Raw genomic sequence first — 19,880 nt, 5'->3', positions numbered from 1 at the left:
TATATTTTAAAAAAATAATTGTAATATTTTTATTAATATTTAGTTATCATTTATTTAAAATTTAAACCCCTTTTTTATTTTTTTATTTTTTTTTTTTTTATTTAAATATTTGTTTAATTTATTTATTTTTTTATTTTTTTATTTTTTTTTTTTAGAGGTTAAAAATAATAAAATCAATTTTGACAATATTTATGATTACATAACACAAGTTAAAAAAAAAAAAATAACCCATAAAATATCTTTAAATCTTAAAAAAAAATATTATTTTTATTTTATTACTTTCATATCTTTATTTTAATCTTTAATTTATTTACTTTTTTTTTTTTTTTTTTTTTAATATTATTACTTTTTTTTTATTTTATTTTATTTTATTTATTAATTTAATTATTTATTTGGTTTCCAACTTAAACCCCATTTATTTGGAGGATCAATTTTATTTGAAGAGGTTGAAGTATTTTTCTTTGCACCAATTGAATTTCTAAAATCTTCTTTAATTGAAGATTCTAAATCATTAACCAATGATTGTACCATTGATTTAAATGTTGGATCATGTAATAATGCATCATTTAATAATAATTTTAACATTGGTAAAACTTGTTCAGAAATTAATTCTCTTGGTACTGTTGTAATTGACACATAGGATCTAATACATTCATATAAACATTGTGACATTTCTTTTCTTTGTTGATTTGATGGATTATGATTATTTTTTCTAGTTAGATCAATAATTCTTGGTAAAATAACTATATATAGTTATTTTTATTATAAAAAAAAAAAAAAAAAAAAAAAAAATTAGAATAATTAAATAATAAAGTATTGAAAATAAAATAAAACATACATGAATCTCTAAATCTTGGTTTTACAGTTGGTATAATTCTCGACATTGAATTTACAAATTCAAGTTCAACCATATGATTTTTATCTTCTAAAATTCTATCGATTGCACCAGCAACTTTTTCAATTACAGTATCATCATTTATAAATGATACAGCAATTGATAATGTTCCTAAACAAACGAATCTAACGGTACGATCAGGATCAGTACTCATTGTAATTAATGATGGTACAACTGATTGACCAATTTGTTCTGGTTTAAATACTGGTATCTAAAAATTAAAAATAATAACATTAGTATTTGTTTATTTATTATTTAAATTATTATTATTATTATTATTATTATTATTATTATTATTATATAATATTTACAATGAAATTTAATAAATTTAAAATACAAGATCTAACTTGATTTGAAGGATTAGCAGTTAAATCACATAAAGAATCACAAACATCTTTCTTTTTATCGAAAACATTACCACAAAGTAATTCAATACATTTCACAAGAGCTGGAATATCAGAATGTAACCAACCTCTTTCTTCCATTGAAATTTGGACAATTAAATCCTTTAAGAATGTGATAAATTCTGAAGATTCTAAAGTTTGTAAAGCACCAGTAGTGTATATTGATAATAATCTATTCTTTTTAATTGATGTTGTATTATTATTATTGCTGCTACTACTGCTATTGCTATTGTTATTTGATTCTTTTTGAAACTCTTTATTGAAAGCATTCTTTATAATACGTTTAGTGAAAACTGTACCAAAAGTTTTACAGAATAAATTCAATGCTTTTGAAAATCCTGTTATCACTGTACTATTATAAAATGGTATACATGATATAATTCTAATGAATTTATTAATGAAATCATTTGAAATCCATTCTAATGATGGCCAACCACTTGATGAAACTTCATTACCAACTGTTGTCATTAAATAATTTTCAAATTGTGATTGTAGTTTTGAAATTTCATTATTACCTAAAATTGAAATTCTAATTGCTGAATTTATAATTGTACTACTACCAATTGTTTTATTATCTTTATTATTATTATTATTATTTGTTGTTGAATTTGATGATGATGATGAATTATTTGTATTTGTAGAAGTTGTTGTTGTAGTTGTCGTCGTAGTTGAATTATTATTATTATTTTGATTTTGATTATTAATTTGAAATTGATATAATGCTTCTTGTTTATTATATTCATTTTCAATTTGTAATGCATCTTTTTCATTTATAAAGATTGAAGAAGAAATGACAGATTGATGAATTCTTGGTATTAAATCAATAAAACATTGAAGTAATTGATCTAATTTGAATGTATCTTGTTCTGGAATTTTAAATTCATCTTTTTGTGCTGAATATTTAATTAGAATTGATAACATTTCAGTTAATAAGAAATTTGTTAATTTTGAATTTAATGATTCCAATAGATCTGCCCAATTCGCTAATGATGGTAAAAAGTGGAATCTAGTTGCAATTGAAACTTCAACATCTGTATCGTATAATAACTTTTTAAAAGATTCTTCAATTTGGTTGTATTTATCAGGTGAATCGAAAAAGTTTACCAATAATGCGAAATTCTTTGCAACACTTTCTCGAACTAGACTACTCTTATCTTCACCCAATTGTTGAAGTATAGATAGAATCAAACTCAATCGTAAATCTGCACTTGCAAATTGTGATAGACAACCGCAAGAATCTGCCACAAGTACTCTACGTTCTGGGTATTTTTCAGAGAGCTGTTCCCAACATTGTGAGAGTATTTCAGTCTCTGTACGCTGTGGACCGATGAACGAAGCCAACGCCATGCAACCCCTCATTATAACATGACGTTGCACTTCGTTTGGTTTCTTTATTAAATTAAATAATAACTTTGTCAATGAGAAACGTACAGTTTCATCGGGGTGATTGGAGATCACCACCAATATCAATGGTATCAACTCCTCTCTCTTATTGATCAACACACCTGGTACTATATTTGGTAACGAATCTGCTACAATCTTTACTATACTTTGATTATCTGAATCCAATGTTCTAATCTTATCAACTTCCTCTGCTATTCTAACAGAAATCTCACTCTCATCATCCATATTCGATACGATTCTAAATGCTACAGTTTGTCTTCTCTTTTCAATTAAATTTCTAAATGTTTTTCTCATCACTGATAAATTTGTAATATCAATACCATTATTTACAACATTACCATTTATAGTTGAATTACTACTTGTAATTATTGGTGATAGTTTTTTACCATTTTGATGAGTTGGTGGTGATGCTATATTATTACTTGTTGATATTAAATCTGTTTGTTGTTGTTGTTGTAATGTTTGTGATGATCTTAATGGTGATAATAATCCTCTTCTACTAAATTCTTCAATTTTATTTTCAAATTCTTTATTCTAAAAATGAAAAAAAAAGTTAATATATATATATCTATCTATATTTATTTATTATTTAATTACTTTTAAAATTAAATCATCTTTTTCTTTTTGAAATTGTTGTAACTTTTTTTTTGATTCTCTCCATTGTGATTCAGTTTCATAGAGATCTTTTTTAAGTTTTGTAATTTCAGTCATTGAACGTGATAATGCACCTTGAATACCAGCATCACCATTTTCAAAAAAGTAACGATACATAGTTAGAATTGAAGGTGGTTCAGGTGTACCTTTACTACCGATAACATCTGACCAATGTTGACAATTCTCTTCAATCTCTTCAGACATTGAAACTGCTGTTAATGTATAATTATTCTTTTTTAAATAACTCTTTACTAAATAATTCAATATTCTAAGTTCATGTTGTTTAATTCTCTCTTTTGATAATTCCTTTAATGTATCTTTATCATCTTCTGATATTGATAATGCTACACCATTCATTGATGATGATGATGATGAAGTAGTTGTAGAAGATGGTTGTGTAGATGAAGATGATGATGATGAAGATTTACCATTAGTAGTAACTAAATTGTATTGTGCTTTAACTCTATATAAATCATCTTTACATTGTCTTAATTCATATTCTAATAATGATATTTTATCATCTTTTAATTTCATTGATTCATTTTCATTATTGTTATTATTATTATTATTTTCTTTTTTATTTTTTTCTTTAATTGATTTGATTGGATCAAAGTCACTACCATTACCATTATTATTGTCATTTTTATTATTGTCATTTTTATTACCAAATAAGTATTGCTTTAATGATTCTAATTCAGTTCCATCATCTTCTAATAATTCTTGATAAAACTCTAATGCTGTTAAATAATATCCTTTTCCTAATAAAAACTTTGCTATATCTTCTTTTGCAACCATTTTTATTTTTTTTTTTTTTTTTTTTTTTTTTAATTTTTTTTTTTTTTTAAAACATAAATCTATTGTAATGTGATTTTTATTATGAGGAGTGGAAATATAACAATAAAAAGAAATATATTTTCTTGGTGTTTTGTGGTGTGCAAAAAAGTGAATTAAAAATAAAAAAAATAAAAAAAAAAAAAAAATTTAAAATGCAAGGTTATTTTCAAATAAACTGGGATAAAAAAAATAAAAAAAATAAAAAAAAAAAATAAAAATAAAAAAAAAAATAAAAAAATAAAAAAAATAAAATATTAATAATAAATCACCCAGATAAAAAGAAATCAAAAAACTGAAAAGACGATTAATAATTATCAAAAAAAAAAAAAAAAAAAAAAAAAAAAAAATAGTATTGCAAAGTTGTGTTTTTAATTTTTGCATTTGTTTTGTGTATAATAAAAAAACTTTATTTATTATTGTTATTTATTATAAATTAATGAACAATTTTTTTTTTTTTATTTTATTATTTGTTCACACAATTAAAATAAAAAATATTAAAAAAAATAAAATAAAATATATAATTCGCAAAAAAATCAGAAACACCAGGGCTTATTTTTATTTTATTTTTATTTTTTTTTTTCAAAAGAAACAATTTGATTTGGTATAATTTAATTTAATTTTTTTTTGACAAGAAACGATTTTTGATTTGATTTGATTTGATTTTTTTTGTAGTTTAAAACTTTTGGAAACATTTACAGTTCTAGAAATCGTTTTATTCAACATTAAAAATAAAGCACTCTGCAAATTCCTTATTGAATTATTTTTACATTTTTTGAGACATAAGGTTCAATTTGATGTTTAAAACTTTGGAAAACTTTTACTTTCTTTACAGTATTAGGAATTGAACCAATTATTAATTCTTGTTTAATATCACCTAAACACAACGATTCTAAACCATCTGGTAATATACCTGGTGTTAATTTTTGATTGAATCCATCTTTTAAAGATACATTCGTTACAGTATTAGGAATTGAACCAATTATTAATTCTTGTTTAATATCGCCTAAATTCAAGGATTCAACACTATCTGGTAATATACCTGGTGTTAATTTTTGATTAAATCCATTCAATAAAGAGACAAGAGTTACAGTATTAGGAATTGAACCAATTATTAATTCTTTTTTAATATCACCTAAATACAAGCACTTAACTCGATTTGGTAATATACCTGGTGTTAATTTTTGATTGAATCCGTCCAACAGCATTACATGTGATGGTAATTTATTTTTTAATTCTGATAAAATATTACAATTGTCTTTGAATGCTATACCTTCCTCAAATTTAAAAAAACCACCTTCTATATAAATATAAAACTTTAAATTATTCCCTATATTTGGTAATTAGTAATGTGAAAATCATTTATTAAAAAAAAAACTGTTTAAAGCTTACATTTAAAAAATTTATTATTATTTTCATCAAATTCAATTTTAAATCTACAATTATCTAAGGTATAAATTGATTTTAAATTATTTTTAATATCATCAATTATCTGATTATTGAAATGAATGATTTGATTATCGTATTCATTTAATTTATTTGAATAATCAATATTATTATTATTATTTAATACTATTAATGATTGTTGATATTGTTTAATAATTTTAATAGAATCTCTGTCAATAATAAAATCATCTCCATTATCATAAATTTGTTGATCATTAAATTTTATAATTTCATTTAATTTTTCAATGGTTGTAATATTTTCATTTTCATTTTCATTTTCATTTTCATTTTCATTTTCATTTTCATTTTCATTTTCATTTTTATAATTAATTATAGTTGAAAGTATTTGATTATCATTATTGATTGAAGAAGTTATAATTGTTTTTTAATATCTAATTCTATGATTGAAATGATATCATGAATTTTTTTAATTTCTTTTTTTAATGAATTATTATTAATATCAAATTGTGATTGAATTTCATTATATTTATCATTTGATTGTTTTAATATTTTTTCATTGATTTCTATTCTGTCAATTACTTTTTGATGTATATCATCTTTAAAATTATTCATTAATGAAAGAATATTTGAAGTTGATTCTAATGGATCAGTTCTATGACCATGATGTTCACCTTTACTTGATATACATTGAATACAACATGGTATTAATTTACAATCTAAACAAAAGAATATTATATCTTTGTTTGGGTGAAGTGTACACTTTTTATTATTATCAATATTATTATTTATTATATTTTGATTGGATTTCATTGTGTTTGGAAAATTAATATGTATAAAAAAAAAAAAAAAAAAATTATTTTTAAAATTTTGTGGCTAGAAATTTTTTATAGGGTAAAAAAAAAAAATCGTAAAATAAAAAAATAAAAAATAAAAAATAAAATCACTTAAAAAATTAAGAAAAAAATAATATCTTACTCGCAATTTAATAATAAATTTAATAAATTTTATGAAAAAATGAAAAGTTGGTGTTGTAGGGAATTTTATATAAAATTTCACTGCCCAACACAGTGAATTTTATTATTTCTACTCATGATGGTAGTGATTGTAGAAATGGTGTTCAACAATTATCATTTGAAAAGGGTTTCTTTTTTAGAGTAGATAGTTCTTTATTTGAATTTTAAACCAAATTTAGTTAAACAATAAAATAAAATTTTTTTTTTTTTTTCAAAACATATTTACAAAGTTTTAGATTTATTAAAACTAGTTTTATTTTATTTATTTATTTTATTTATTTATTTATTTTTTTTTTTTTTTTCAATTAAGATTGTAGTTTTATTTTATTATCTTTTTTTTTTATTTATTGTTTTTATTTATTTATTCTTTTTGTTTATTTATTTAATTAATTATTATTCATTATTATTATTATTATTATTATTATTATTATTATTATTATTATTATTATTATTATTATTATTATTATTATTATTATTAATATTAAGATTTGATTGAGAAGGTAATCTTTTTGGTAAAATTTTAGATGGAGTTGATGGTGCAGTATTTTGATCAATTTTAGTCCAAATTTCTTTAGCAGAACCACCAGAAACTTTATTAGTTTGAGTAGTGGTGGTTGAAGAAGAAGAAGATGATGATGTAACAATGGTTTAGCAGTTACAACACTTTCAAGAGTTGGTAATTTTGGAGATGGTGATGGTGTTGTTGATAATGTTGAATTATCAATAATTGTAGCCAATAATGATTCTCTTGATGATTCTTTAACTAATGAAGGTACAATAATTGATACCATCATTAGTTTAAGCACCACTTATTGTACCATCACTAATAAGTTCATCATCATCCATTGGCATATTAATAATATTAACTGGTAATGATAATGGCGAATCTAATTGTTGTTGTTGTGGTGATGTTGTTGTTTTTGTTGTTGTTGAAGAAGATGAAGAAGATGAAGAAGATGAAGAAGATGATCTTAATTGCAGTGGTTGTAGTTGATTTATTACATTCTTCAATTGGTTCCTCTGGAATTGCATGCTTCAGTTTCTTGTTTAGTTAATTGTTTAGTTGGTTTAATTTCTTGTAAAATTTGACTAGTAGTTGTTACATTATGTTGATTTTTTTTGTAGTTTAAAACTTTTGGAAACATTTACAGTTCTAGAAATTTTTTAATTCAACATTAAAAATAAAGCACTCTGCAAATTCCTTATTAAATTATTTTTACATTTTTTGAGACATAAGGTTCAATTTGAAGTTTAAAACTTTCGGAAACATCAACTTCCTTTACAGTATTAGGAATTGAACCAATCATTAATTCTTGTTTAATATCACCTAAATACAAGGATTCAACACTATCTGGTAATATACCTGGTGTTAATTTTTGATTGAATCCATCTTTTAAAGAGACACGAGCTACAGTATTAGGAATTGAACCAATCATTAATTCTTGTTTAATATCACATAAATCCAACCATTCAACACTATCTGGTAATATACCTGGTGTTAATTTTTGATTGAATCCATCCAATAGAGAGACACGAGCTACAGTATTAGGAATTGAACCAATTATTAATTCTTGTTTAATATCACCTAAATACAACAATTTAACACTATCTGGTAATATACCTGGTGTTAATTTTTGATTGAATCCATCCAATAGAGAGACACGAGCTACAGTATTAGGAATTGAACCAATTATTAATTCTTGTTTAATATCACCTAAATCCAACGATTCAACACTATCTGGTAATATACCTGGTGTTAATTTTTGATTGAATCCACCTTTTAGAGAGACACTCCTTACAGTATTAGGAATTGAACCATTTATTAATTCTTGTTTAATATCACCTAAATACAACCATTCAACACTATCTGGTAATATACCTGGTGTTAATTTTGGATTGAATCCATCAAATAAAGATACATGAGTTACAGTATTAGGAATTGAACCAATTATTAATTCTTGTTTAATATCACCTAAATACAACAATTTAACACTATCTGGTAATATACCTGGTGTTAATTTTTGATTGAGTCCATCTTTTAAAGAGACACTCCTTACAGTATTAGGAATTGAACCATTTATTAATTCTTGTTTAATATCACCTAAATCCAACGATTTAACACTATCTGGTAATATACCTGGTGTTAATTTTTGATTGAATCCATCTATTAAATAGACATGAGTTACATTATTAGGAATTGAACCAATTATTAATTCTTGTTTAATATCACCTAAATACAACGATTCAACACTATCTGGTAATATACCTGGTGTTAATTTTTGATTGAATCCATCATCTAAATAGACATGAGTTACAGTATTAGGAATTGAACCAATCATTAATTCTTGTTTAATATCACCTATAAACAAGGATTTAACACTATCTGGTAATATACCTGGTGTTAATTTTTGATTGAATCCATCTTTTAAAGAGACATGAGTTACAGTATTAGGAATTGAACCATTTATTAATTCTTGTTTAATATCACCTAAACTCAACCATCCATCACTATCTGGTAATATACCTGGTGTTAATTTTTGATTGAATCCATCTTCTAAAGATATATTCGTTACAGTATTAGGAATTGAACCAATTATTAATTCTTGTTTAATATCACCTATATTTGGTAATTAGTAATGTGAAAATCATTTATTAAAAAAAAAAACTGTTTAAAGCTTACATTTAAAAAATTTATTATTATTTTCATCAAATTCAATTTTAAATCTACAATTATCTAAGGTATAAATTGATTTTAAATTATTTTTAATATCATCAATTATCTGATTATTGAAATGAATGATTTGATTATCGTATTCATTTAATTTATTTGAATAATCGATATTATTATTATTATTTAATACTATTAATGATTGTTGATATTGTTTAATAATTTTAATAGTATCTCTATCGATAATAAAATCATCTCCATTATCATAAATTTGTTGATCATTAAATTTTATAATTTGATTTAATTTTTCAATGGTTGTAATATTATCATTTTCATTTTCATTTTCATTTTCATTTTCATTTTCATTTTCATTTTCATTTTCATTTTCATTTTTATAATTAATTATAGTTGAAAGTATTTGATTATCATTATTGATTGAAGAAGTTATAATTGTATTTATTAATGTATTATTTTCAAAGGTTGTTTCTAATTGTTTTTGAATATCTAATTCTATGATTGAAATGATATCATGAATTTTTTTAATTTCTTTTTTTAATGAATTATTATTAATATCAAATTGTGATTGAATTTCATTGTATTTATCATTTGATTGTTTTAATATTTTTTCATTGGTTTCTATTCTGTCAATTACTTTTTGATATACATCATCTTTAAAATTATTCATTAATGAAAGAATATTTGAAGTTGATTCTAATGGATCAGTTTTATGACCATGATGTTCACCTTTACTTGATATACATTGAATACAACATGGTATTAATTTACAATCTAAACAAAAGAATATTATATCTTTGTTTGGGTGAAGTGTACACTTTTTATTATTATCAATATTATTATTTATTATATTTTGATTGGATATCATTGTGTTTGGAAAATTAATTTGTATAAAAAAAAAAAAAAAAAATTATTTTTAAAATTTTGTGGCTAGAAATTTTTTATAGGGGTAAAAAACAAAATCGTAAAATAAAAAAATAAAAAATAAAAAATAAAATCACTTAAAAAATTAAGAAAAAAATAATATCTTGCGATCCATTTTTTTTTTTTTTATTTTCTAATATACTTTTTTTTTTCGTGTTGTTAAATGGAAAAGAAACTCTCGATGAAAATAACCATTTTTTTTTTTTTTTTCATATGTCAAAGATTTATATGGTTTCTTTTTTTTTTTTTTATAATAATTTTTTTTTATTTTTTATTAGAAAAAATTCAAATCTTGATGTTTGTGAGTGATATTTTGAGGATAAACATTTCAATGTAACTATTTTTCATGTATAATGGTGATCATTTAAGGTTTGTTGATATTTCTAAGGATGTTGATGATCTAATGGTTTTTAGTTGAGCTGAAGTTTGTGGGATCTACTACCACCACTACTAATACTACTACATGGAACATAATCACCTGGAAATGTGGTTAGTGTTGATTAAAAAAATAAAAAAAAATTTTTTTAACCCCCGAATTCCAATTTTTTATTTGGTTTACCTTTTTTTTACAAAATTTTTATTTTTTTAATATTATTTTAAAAAATTCCCCCCTTAGGTTTTAAAAATAAAATCCTGAAAAGAGTTTTAAAAATTCAAAAATAAATTGGGTTTATTTAAGGATTGAAAATTTTTTTTTTTTTTTTTTTTTTTTTTTTTTTTTTTTTTTTTTTTTTTTTTTTTTTTTTCTAATATTTAGTTATTTTAACAATATCAGAAACATAAGGTTCAATTTGTTGTTTAAAACTTTTATAAATAAATACTTTCTTTACAGTATTAGGAATTGAACCGATCATTAATTCTTGTTTAATATCATATAAAAACAAACATTCAACGCCTTCTGGTAATATACCTGGTGTTAATTTTTGATTGAATCCATCAAATAAATAGATACCCTCTACAGTATTAGGAATTGATCCAACCATTAATTCTTGTTCTATATCATATAAACCCAACCATTTAACACTATCTGGTAATATACCTGGTGTTAGTTTTTGATTAAATACATCAAATAAAGTGACATGGATTACAGTATTAGGAATTGAACCAATCATTAATTCTTTTTGAATTTCACCTAAAAACAACCATTCAACACTATTTGGTAATATACCTGGTATTAATTTTTGATTGAATCCATTTTCTAAATATACATTCTTTACAGTATTAGGAATTGAACCAATTATTAATTCTTGTTCTATATCATGTAGATACAACCATTCAATACCATCTGGTAATATACCTGGTGTTAATTTTTGATTAAATCCATCCTCTAAACATATATTCTTTACAGTGCTTGAAATTGAACCAATTATCAACTCCTGTTCTATATCATGTAAATACAACCATTTGACACCATCTGGTATTATACCTGGTGTTAATATTTGATTAAATCCATCCAATAAATGAACACACGTTACAGTGTTAGGAATTGAACCAATTTTTAATTTTCGGTTTATATCACCTAAATATAAAGAATAAACACTTTTTGGTAATATACCTGGCACTAATTTATGATTGAATCCATCTAATAAATAGACACTCGTTACAGTATTAGGAATTGAACCAATCATTAATTCATATTTAATATCACCTAAATATAATGATTCAATACCATCTGGTAGTAAACCTGGTGTTAATTTTTGATTAAATCCATCCAATAGCATTACATTTGAAGGTAATTGATTTTTTAATTTTGTTGAAATATCACTAATGTCTTTTAATGCTATACAATCATTATCATCTAATTTGAATGAATCACTATCTATTGAGATGTAAAACTTTATATATTCATCTATATTTTGTAATTAGAATAATCTGAAGATATATCATTCATTTTAAAAAAAAAAAAATTTATTATATCAATAAAACTTACATTCAATAAACTCATTATTATTTTCATCAATACAAATTTCTATATCTCTATTTGAGAGAAGAGTAAAGGTTTTATTATTACTGGAAATCATTTTTTTTTTTTTTTTTTTTTTTTAATTAATCTTAAACTTAAAAAAAATAAAAAAAATAAAAAAAAAAAAAAAAAAAAAAACTTTTAAAAATTGGGAAACCACCAAGAATATCTAAATTTACAACCAGTTTTTTTTTTTTTCGTCACCAATTTCATTATTACATTACATTTCTCTAATAGTATTTTAAATATTTATTTTTATGAATAATATTTGAACTTTTTTTTTTTTTTTTTAACCAATTTGGGTATTGTTTTATTTTTGTAATTTTTTATTTTTATTTTTTTTTTTTTTTTTTTTTTTTTTTTTTTTTTTTTTTTTTTTTGTTTAATTTACTAAACAGCTTTAAGTGTTTCAGCTAATGAAAATATTATTTTAAAAAAAAATCTGTTCTCCACCAAAGGAAATTATTAAAATGTTATTTTAGTTTTTTTTTTTTATTTTAATTATTTATTATTTTGTATATATTTATATTTCTTTTTTTTTTTTTTTTTTTTATTTTGGGAAAAAGAATTTTTAGGAAATAAGAACTTGTTATAATTTGGTAAAAAAAAAGAAAAAATGTTTTTTATTGCTTGCAATTGCTTATTAAATATTTTTCTATTAGTAATAACAACAATGATGTTGGTATTTTTATTGGTTTAAAAAGAAAGAAACTTAAAGGATTGTAAATAAATATTGAAAAAAGGTAATAAAATTTCTTATAAAATATTATTTTTATTAATTATATTAAAATACTAATATCAAAACAAAATTAAAAAAATAGGAAATGAAAAATTAAAAAAAAAAAAAATTAAAAAAAAAAAATAAAATAAATAAAATAGTTAATCAGAATAGTTGATAGAAAAAAAAAAAAAAAAAAAAAAATTGATTTTTTCACTTTTTTTTTTATTTTTATTTTTATTTTTTTCATTTTGACATTTTAAACACTACCATTTCACTTTTTTTATTTTTATTTTTATTTTTAATTTTATTTTAAACAAAAAAAAGATGATGGTGGTTTTTAAATTATTAATAATTTTATCATTAATATCAATTATTAATTGTAAAGAACAATTATATCAAAGATATAGATCACCATTTCCATATTATAGTAAAAAACATGTAGATAGAAAACAACAAGAACAAGAACAACACTTTGTTTCTAATGATCCACCACCACCACCACCACCATATCAAGAACTTTTTTTTTTACAAACATTAGATCATTTTAATTTTCAATCAAAAGGTGAATTTGCACAAAGATATTTAGTATCAGATGTTTATTGGAAAAAACCATCACCAAATGATAAAGTATGTCAAGGACCAATACTTTTCTATACAGGTAATGAAGGTGATATAACATTGTTCTATGATAATTCACAATTTGTAACCAATGTATTAGCACAAGAAATGAATGCATTATTAATTTTTGCTGAACATCGTTACTATGGTGAATCATTACCATTTGGTAATGACTCATGGACATCTGATAATATTGGATATTTAACAAGTGAGCAAGCATTGGCAGACTATGCACAATTGATACCAGCTGTTTTGTCAGAGATGGGTGCAGAGCATTGTCCAGTACTTTCAGTGGGTGGCTCATATGGTGGTATGCTAACTGCATGGTTTAGAATGAAATATCCAAACATTGTCGATGGTGCATTGGCAGCAAGTGCACCAATTCTTAGTTTTTTAAATACTGGTGTAAATCCAGAGACATTCAATAAGATTGCCACTGATGATTTTAAAGACACAAGCTCTGAAGGCACATGTGCATCTCGTATCAGATCGGCTTTGAATGATATCGTCACCATTTCAACACAATCCAATGGTTTAGCACAATTGAGTAAAACTTTCTCAGTTTGTGGTGCACCATTGACCGATGTTAATGATTTAATCAATTGGATTGAGTCTGCTTTAACTTATATGGCCATGGCAGACTACCCATATCCAGCAAACTTTTTAGAACCAATGCCAGGTTACCCAATCAATGTATCTTGTAGTGCTTTGGCTCAACAAGAAGACGATATTCAAGGACTCTTGGAGGTGTTACATGTTTACTATAACTACACTGGTCAAGCTGGTACTTGCTATAACATGTCTGTATTTACCACTGGTGCATTGGGTGATGCAAGTTGGAATTATCAAGCATGTACTGAAATGGTTATGCCTGTAAGTTCAGATGGTGTAAATGATTTCTTCCCACCTTCACCATTCTCTTTATCTGATTTAACTCAACAATGCCAACAACAATTTCAAACTACCCCAGATCCATATTGGATTACTACCTATTATGGTGGTAGTAATTTCTCTGCCACTAATATCATCTTTTCAAATGGTGTACTCGATGTTTGGAGATCTGGTGGTATTTTAGAAACTCGTTCAGATTCAATCGTTGCTCTTACCATTGAAGGTGGTGCTCATCATTTAGATCTTAGATATCCAAATCCATTAGATCCACCTTCTGTCACTCAAGCTCGTGAAATTGAATCAAAATTATTACAACTTTGGGCAAGTGAAGCCTCTTTATTAAAACAAAGAAAATAAATTTTAATTTAATTAATTATTTAATGTTCAAACAAATTATCACAAAAAAAAAAAAAGAAAAAAAAAAAAATTTATCATTTTTTAAAAAAAGAATAGATAATAGATAAAAAATTAAAAAAGTATGAGATAATTATTATAATTCATTTTTATAAAATACAATTTAAAATTATTTAAAAAGCACCTATTTAAGTTTTGAATTTTAATCGAATAAAATTTTTTAAAAAATATCGATTGGTTCGGATGGTGTAGTCGGTTATCACGAATCCTTAACACGGATTAGGTCGTGGGTTCGATTCCCGCTCTGAATACTAATTTTCTCTATTTTTTTCAAATAGAACGCATGTTCGATTCTTGGAGGGTAAAATAGAGTATTCAAAACTGGTCAAAATAGGATTTTACAACCTCTTTCAAAAATTAAAAAATTAATTAAATAAAGAAGGATACCTAATTTTTTTTATTTTTTTATTTTTCTCAATTACCAGATATTAAATTTTTTTTAAAATTTTCTTTTTTTTTAAATTAAAATTTTTTTTTTTTGTTTTTTTTTAATTTTCATTTCACAATTTGAAAAATTTGTGAACTCTCAGTGGCACCAACAATAAATAAAAAAATGAAGATTTATAATTTTAGTTCAAATAATATTAATAAATTAAAATCGATAAATTATAATCTATTATTTAATAAAAAATTAATAGAATTAAAACAACCATATGGTTCTTTTAATTTAAAAAATAAAATAAATTTATTAACAAATAATAATTTACAATCACAATCACAATCACAATCACAATCACAATCACAATCACAATCACAATCACAATCACAATCATTATTTTTTAAAAATAGAAATTTTTCAACATTAAATCAATTTGAATCAGTTAATAATGATAATAATAATAAAATAAAAAAAATAAAATTAGAAAATACTCAAGTGCCAACAAATTTAAATGAAAACCCATTAATATTAAAATTACCATCAGAATTAAAAGAACAAACTGAAGAAGAAAGACAAAAAGAAAAAGAAAAAGAAAAAGAAGAGAAAGAAAAACAAGAAAAAGAGAAACAAGAAAAAGAATTACCACCACCAGAAACCCTTTGGGGAGCAGCAGGTAGAATATTTTTAAGGTTGTTTGGTATATTTTTGATTTCACTTTATTTAATAGTTACAAATTTTGGTCCATTCTCTAATTTAAGATCAAATTCAACTTTAATATCAACAGTGTTTTTTAATTGTTTAACAAAAGAAGATTATGAAATTTTTTCAAAGAAATTAGCATATCAAACAAATGATTCAATAGTAGAGAAATTCATTGTCCGTTGTTTTTATTTTAGTTCATTTTCACGTGTATCCCTAATTGAGAGTGGAATCTATCAATATTGTTTAGACTATATAATGAAACATATCAATAATTATCCAGATATAGATTTACCAATAAATTCTTTGAGTCCTGCATTAGTTAAATCAAATCCAACCTATTATAATGGTATTTTAGTTTTAAAATTTTATAAAGCAATCATTATGATTACTCAAGGTTATAATAAAAAGTATGGTTTACCACCAATTGAAATTCCTGATCAAATAAAAGAATTTATTAATAGTGATGATTCTATTAGTCAAATAGAACCTACTGCTACTACTTCTACCACTACTACTAGAACAATGACAACTACTACTATTACAACTACCACCACCACACTAAATCAAAATCAAATTAATAGTGCAGTAAAATCTGAAGAAAAACCATATCATAATGTAATTCAAACTTTAAAATCTACAAAAGAAATTAGAGAGAGTCAAAAAAAGAGATTAATTGAAAATGTATTAATTACTTCATTGGTAACTTTAGCATATATGTCATTTAGAGTTAGAAGAAATAAATTAACCAATTGGATGCCAGTATTTCGTGGTAATAGAAAGCTTAATGTAAATAGCACCTTAATAATCACAGTATTACTTACAATTTTAAATGATAAAACCAATAAACAAATCTTTAATCTCGATGCCAAAGAACTCTATATTAAATATTTTTCAATATTTGAACCAAAAGATTTTGATAAACATTTTAATGCTTGGTACAGATTTTCAATTTCCGTGGTTCCATTATTATTTATTCCATCAAGATTGTATTTTATTATTCCTTATTTTATTTCAACTACTATCATACCTTTAAAAAATCAATTGATAGATAATTCATATTATAAATAAAAAAATAAAAATAATAAACTATTATTTAATAAAATAAAAAATAAAAAAATAAAAAAATAATGCATTTTTTTTTTATTTTTTTTTTTTTTTCATATTTTTTTTTTAGTTTTTTTTTCATTTCAACAACAACACACATACACCCTTTTGGTGATAATTAAAAAAATGCAGATTTCAAAAATAAAAAATCTTAGTAGATTTTTCAACAATAAATTAATATCAAAAAATAGTGGTTTATATTATAGATCATTTGGTTTCAAACCTACTAAAGATTTAAATAAAGAAAAAGAAAAAGAAAAAAAAAACGAAAATAACAATAGTGATTCGTTATCAATGGAATCTGGTTTTAAAAAATTTAATGAAAAAGAAGATTCAAAATTAAATATTAATAATGAACAACAAATTTTAAAAAATCCTTTTATTTTTAAAACACCATTTGAAACTAAACAAGATTTAGAAAGTCTTAATAATAATAATAAAAATAATAATGATGATAATAATAATAAAAATAATAATTATAATAATAATGATAATAAAGATAATAATAATAATAATAATAATAATAATAATAATAATAATAATAATAATAATAATAATAATAATAATACTAAAAAAGAAGAAGAATTTATTAAAAAAGATTCTAAAACTTTAAGAATTATTTATTTTATGTCAATAGCACTTTTTTTTTATGAACTCACAAGTTATGATTTTAATTATAAATGTCCAGCTCAGTTAATTGATGAAGTACCAGTATTATATAATTCAGTATATTGTCGTTTAACAAAAGAAGATTATAATTTAATTTCAAAGAAAATCATTTATCAACTTAGTGATAAGGATGCATATCATTTTATATTCAAAACATTTGGTGAACATGCAATTGTAAGTTCAAAATTAATTGAAAGTGGTATATACCAATATTGTATAGACTATTTAATGAAACATAATCAATGTGGTAGTATTGATTCCCCTTCAACCGATCCGAATCAATATCCATCATGGTATAAACGTGTTGAAAGAGTAGGCAGAAAATCAAATAATATATCAAATCCATTTAAATACTATGCAGTTACAAACTATAGTATTGATCCAGCTGCATTCTATAAATTAATCATTAAACTTACAATTAAATATAGACAAGCTAATAATTTACCACCAATTGAATTACCTCAACAATTAAACTATTTAAATGGACCATCAGATCGTGGTACAGCAGAATATTCAAAATATTGTACAAAAAAATCTGATATAGTCATCATTAGTAGATTCATTTCTGCTCTTTATAAGAGTAGTGATTACATTGAAAAAGAGCGTGTAAGAGAGAAACTTTTACTTGAATTTGCAGGTGGATATTTATTTGGATATTTTTTTATGGTGCTAACATCAAGATTTAGAAAACCAATATCAAATAACAAAATATATAGATTGGCATACACTCAAGCTGTAAGTATATCTAGTGGTATTTTATCAATTGCAAATCAACATCATTTCAAACAAACTTATGATGAAAAGGTAAAGAAAATTTTAAACAAAATTCCATTTCCAAGTTTTTTAGTTAATCCTCATTTAGATAGATCTTGGTTCATTGTTTCCTCACTCTCATTAGCTCCAATACTTTTCAAAGTCAATTTCCTATTCCTCACTCCTTTGGTTCTTTATAGATTTTTTAGAAATCTATATGGCAGTAAAATAAATGAAAGTTTATCAAGTTGCACAAGAATAATAATTAGTTATTCAGGTGTTGACGTAGGTGTAGTTGGGTAGTTTAATAAAATAGTTTTTTTGTTTTTTTTTTATTTCAATATCTATTGAATAATTTTTTAAAATTTAAATTATTATTATTATTTGACATTAAAATTGGTATTGGTTGGGTGGTGACCAAATTGAATAATCAATTGATATTTGATTTTGGATTTTAGATCTTAATTTCATTTTATTTTCAATATCTTTTTTGATTAATTTGATTAAAACCGGTTGGATTATTTGATTTTAATAATCTAGTATCAATTGTCCCTCTAACTGAATTTGATAAATTTGGTAAACTACAATGTTGATATTAGACCATTGATTAATTTTGTAAATCAATCCACTGTTTTCAACTCCACTGGTGGTGAATTATTGATTATCAGTGAAAATTTTAATGAAAATACAATTTACAATACATCTGTATATTGCTTTTCAAATAAACAAGTTTACAATTGCTCATTTATAAACTAACTATTGCATGTGATATTAAATTAGAAGGTTCATTTGATCAACTTTGTAAAATCAAATTTAATGGTAAAGATGAAAAGTATAACATTTCAATATCATATTATCCCCCATTAGTTTTAAATTCAACGATTTCGAATTCATCAATTGGTGGAATTTTTACAATTTTTGGTAATGAATTTTATAATGAAATTGATTTAATTACAGTTGGTAAAAGTAAATGTTTAAACTCTACATTTATAAATTCAACATCGATTTCATGTTTTGTAGAACCTTCAAATTTTAATATTAATCAAACTGAACAACAACAACAATTTGTTAACATTACAATTAATGGTAAAATTGGTGGTAATAGTTTAATTAACAATGAAATCAAAAATGAATCCATAAAGACCAATATAAATTTTATTTTATCTATAATTTTATTCTCGACAATTTTAATTATTTAGGTTAATTTATTATTTTTGATCTAAAAAAAAAAAAAATTACCTTCCCACCAAAAACAATTATTGAATATATATTAAAATGATTATTTTGAGTGGATTTGTGTTTAAAATATAATATAATAAATTTTGTACTTATTTTTTATAATTATTTTTTATTTTTATATATTATTAAATTTGGTCAATTTTTTTTTAATTTTAATATAAATAATTAAATAAATTACTTTTAAAATAAAAATATAGATGGAAACTAAAAGG

The 19,880-nt window shown here is 22.7% G+C and overlaps 7 protein-coding genes and 1 non-coding gene across 8 annotated transcripts; 3 read left to right on the top strand and 5 right to left on the bottom strand.

Annotated features, from left to right (window-relative positions):
- Positions 1–384: 384 nt before the first annotated feature.
- DDB_G0289755 (hypothetical protein) lies at positions 385–4,152 on the bottom strand (the record flags this gene model as incomplete). The annotated part of the gene is made up of 4 exons (XM_631008.1): positions 385–743; positions 839–1,106; positions 1,207–3,237; positions 3,301–4,152. 4 exons carry the CDS (start codon positions 4,150–4,152, stop codon positions 385–387), a joined length of 3,510 nt encoding a protein of 1,169 aa, XP_636100.1.
- Positions 4,153–4,940: 788 nt separating this feature from the next.
- Positions 4,941–6,405, bottom strand: DDB_G0289799 (hypothetical protein; the record flags this gene model as incomplete). Its single annotated transcript, XM_631007.1, has 2 exons — positions 4,941–5,465; positions 6,175–6,405. 2 exons carry the CDS (start codon positions 6,403–6,405, stop codon positions 4,941–4,943), a joined length of 756 nt encoding a protein of 251 aa, XP_636099.1.
- A 596-nt stretch (positions 6,406–7,001) lies between these two features.
- Positions 7,002–7,640, bottom strand: DDB_G0289797 (hypothetical protein; the record flags this gene model as incomplete). Its single annotated transcript, XM_631006.1, has 3 exons — positions 7,002–7,198; positions 7,273–7,371; positions 7,415–7,640. The coding sequence occupies 3 exons, from the start codon at positions 7,638–7,640 to the stop codon at positions 7,002–7,004; spliced, it is 522 nt and encodes a 173-aa protein (XP_636098.1).
- Positions 7,641–7,813: 173 nt separating this feature from the next.
- DDB_G0289753 (hypothetical protein) lies at positions 7,814–10,159 on the bottom strand (the record flags this gene model as incomplete). The annotated part of the gene is made up of 2 exons (XM_631005.1): positions 7,814–9,225; positions 9,289–10,159. The coding sequence occupies 2 exons, from the start codon at positions 10,157–10,159 to the stop codon at positions 7,814–7,816; spliced, it is 2,283 nt and encodes a 760-aa protein (XP_636097.1).
- Positions 10,160–10,961: 802 nt separating this feature from the next.
- DDB_G0289751 (hypothetical protein) lies at positions 10,962–12,236 on the bottom strand (the record flags this gene model as incomplete). The annotated part of the gene is made up of 2 exons (XM_631004.1): positions 10,962–12,064; positions 12,146–12,236. 2 exons carry the CDS (start codon positions 12,234–12,236, stop codon positions 10,962–10,964), a joined length of 1,194 nt encoding a protein of 397 aa, XP_636096.1.
- Positions 12,237–13,223: 987 nt separating this feature from the next.
- Positions 13,224–14,765, top strand: DDB_G0289749 (peptidase S28 family protein; the record flags this gene model as incomplete). Its single annotated transcript, XM_631003.1, has 1 exon — positions 13,224–14,765. The coding sequence occupies one exon, from the start codon at positions 13,224–13,226 to the stop codon at positions 14,763–14,765; it is 1,542 nt and encodes a 513-aa protein (XP_636095.1).
- A 234-nt stretch (positions 14,766–14,999) lies between these two features.
- On the top strand, positions 15,000–15,073 carry tRNA-Val-AAC-19. Its single transcript has one exon. It is a non-coding gene; the product is annotated as a tRNA-Val (tRNA).
- A 302-nt stretch (positions 15,074–15,375) lies between these two features.
- Positions 15,376–19,628, top strand: DDB_G0289747 (hypothetical protein; the record flags this gene model as incomplete). The annotated part of the gene is made up of 4 exons (XM_631002.1): positions 15,376–16,889; positions 17,199–17,875; positions 17,897–18,728; positions 19,160–19,628. 4 exons carry the CDS (start codon positions 15,376–15,378, stop codon positions 19,626–19,628), a joined length of 3,492 nt encoding a protein of 1,163 aa, XP_636094.1.
- Positions 19,629–19,880: the final 252 nt, after the last annotated feature.

The sequence above is a fragment of the Dictyostelium discoideum genome, assembly GCF_000004695.1.
Source record: "Dictyostelium discoideum AX4 chromosome 5 chromosome, whole genome shotgun sequence".
Classification (NCBI taxonomy): domain Eukaryota; phylum Evosea; class Eumycetozoa; order Dictyosteliales; family Dictyosteliaceae; genus Dictyostelium; species Dictyostelium discoideum.
Note: the sequence above shows the minus strand (reverse complement) of the source record. Positions and strands in the feature narration are given on the sequence as shown.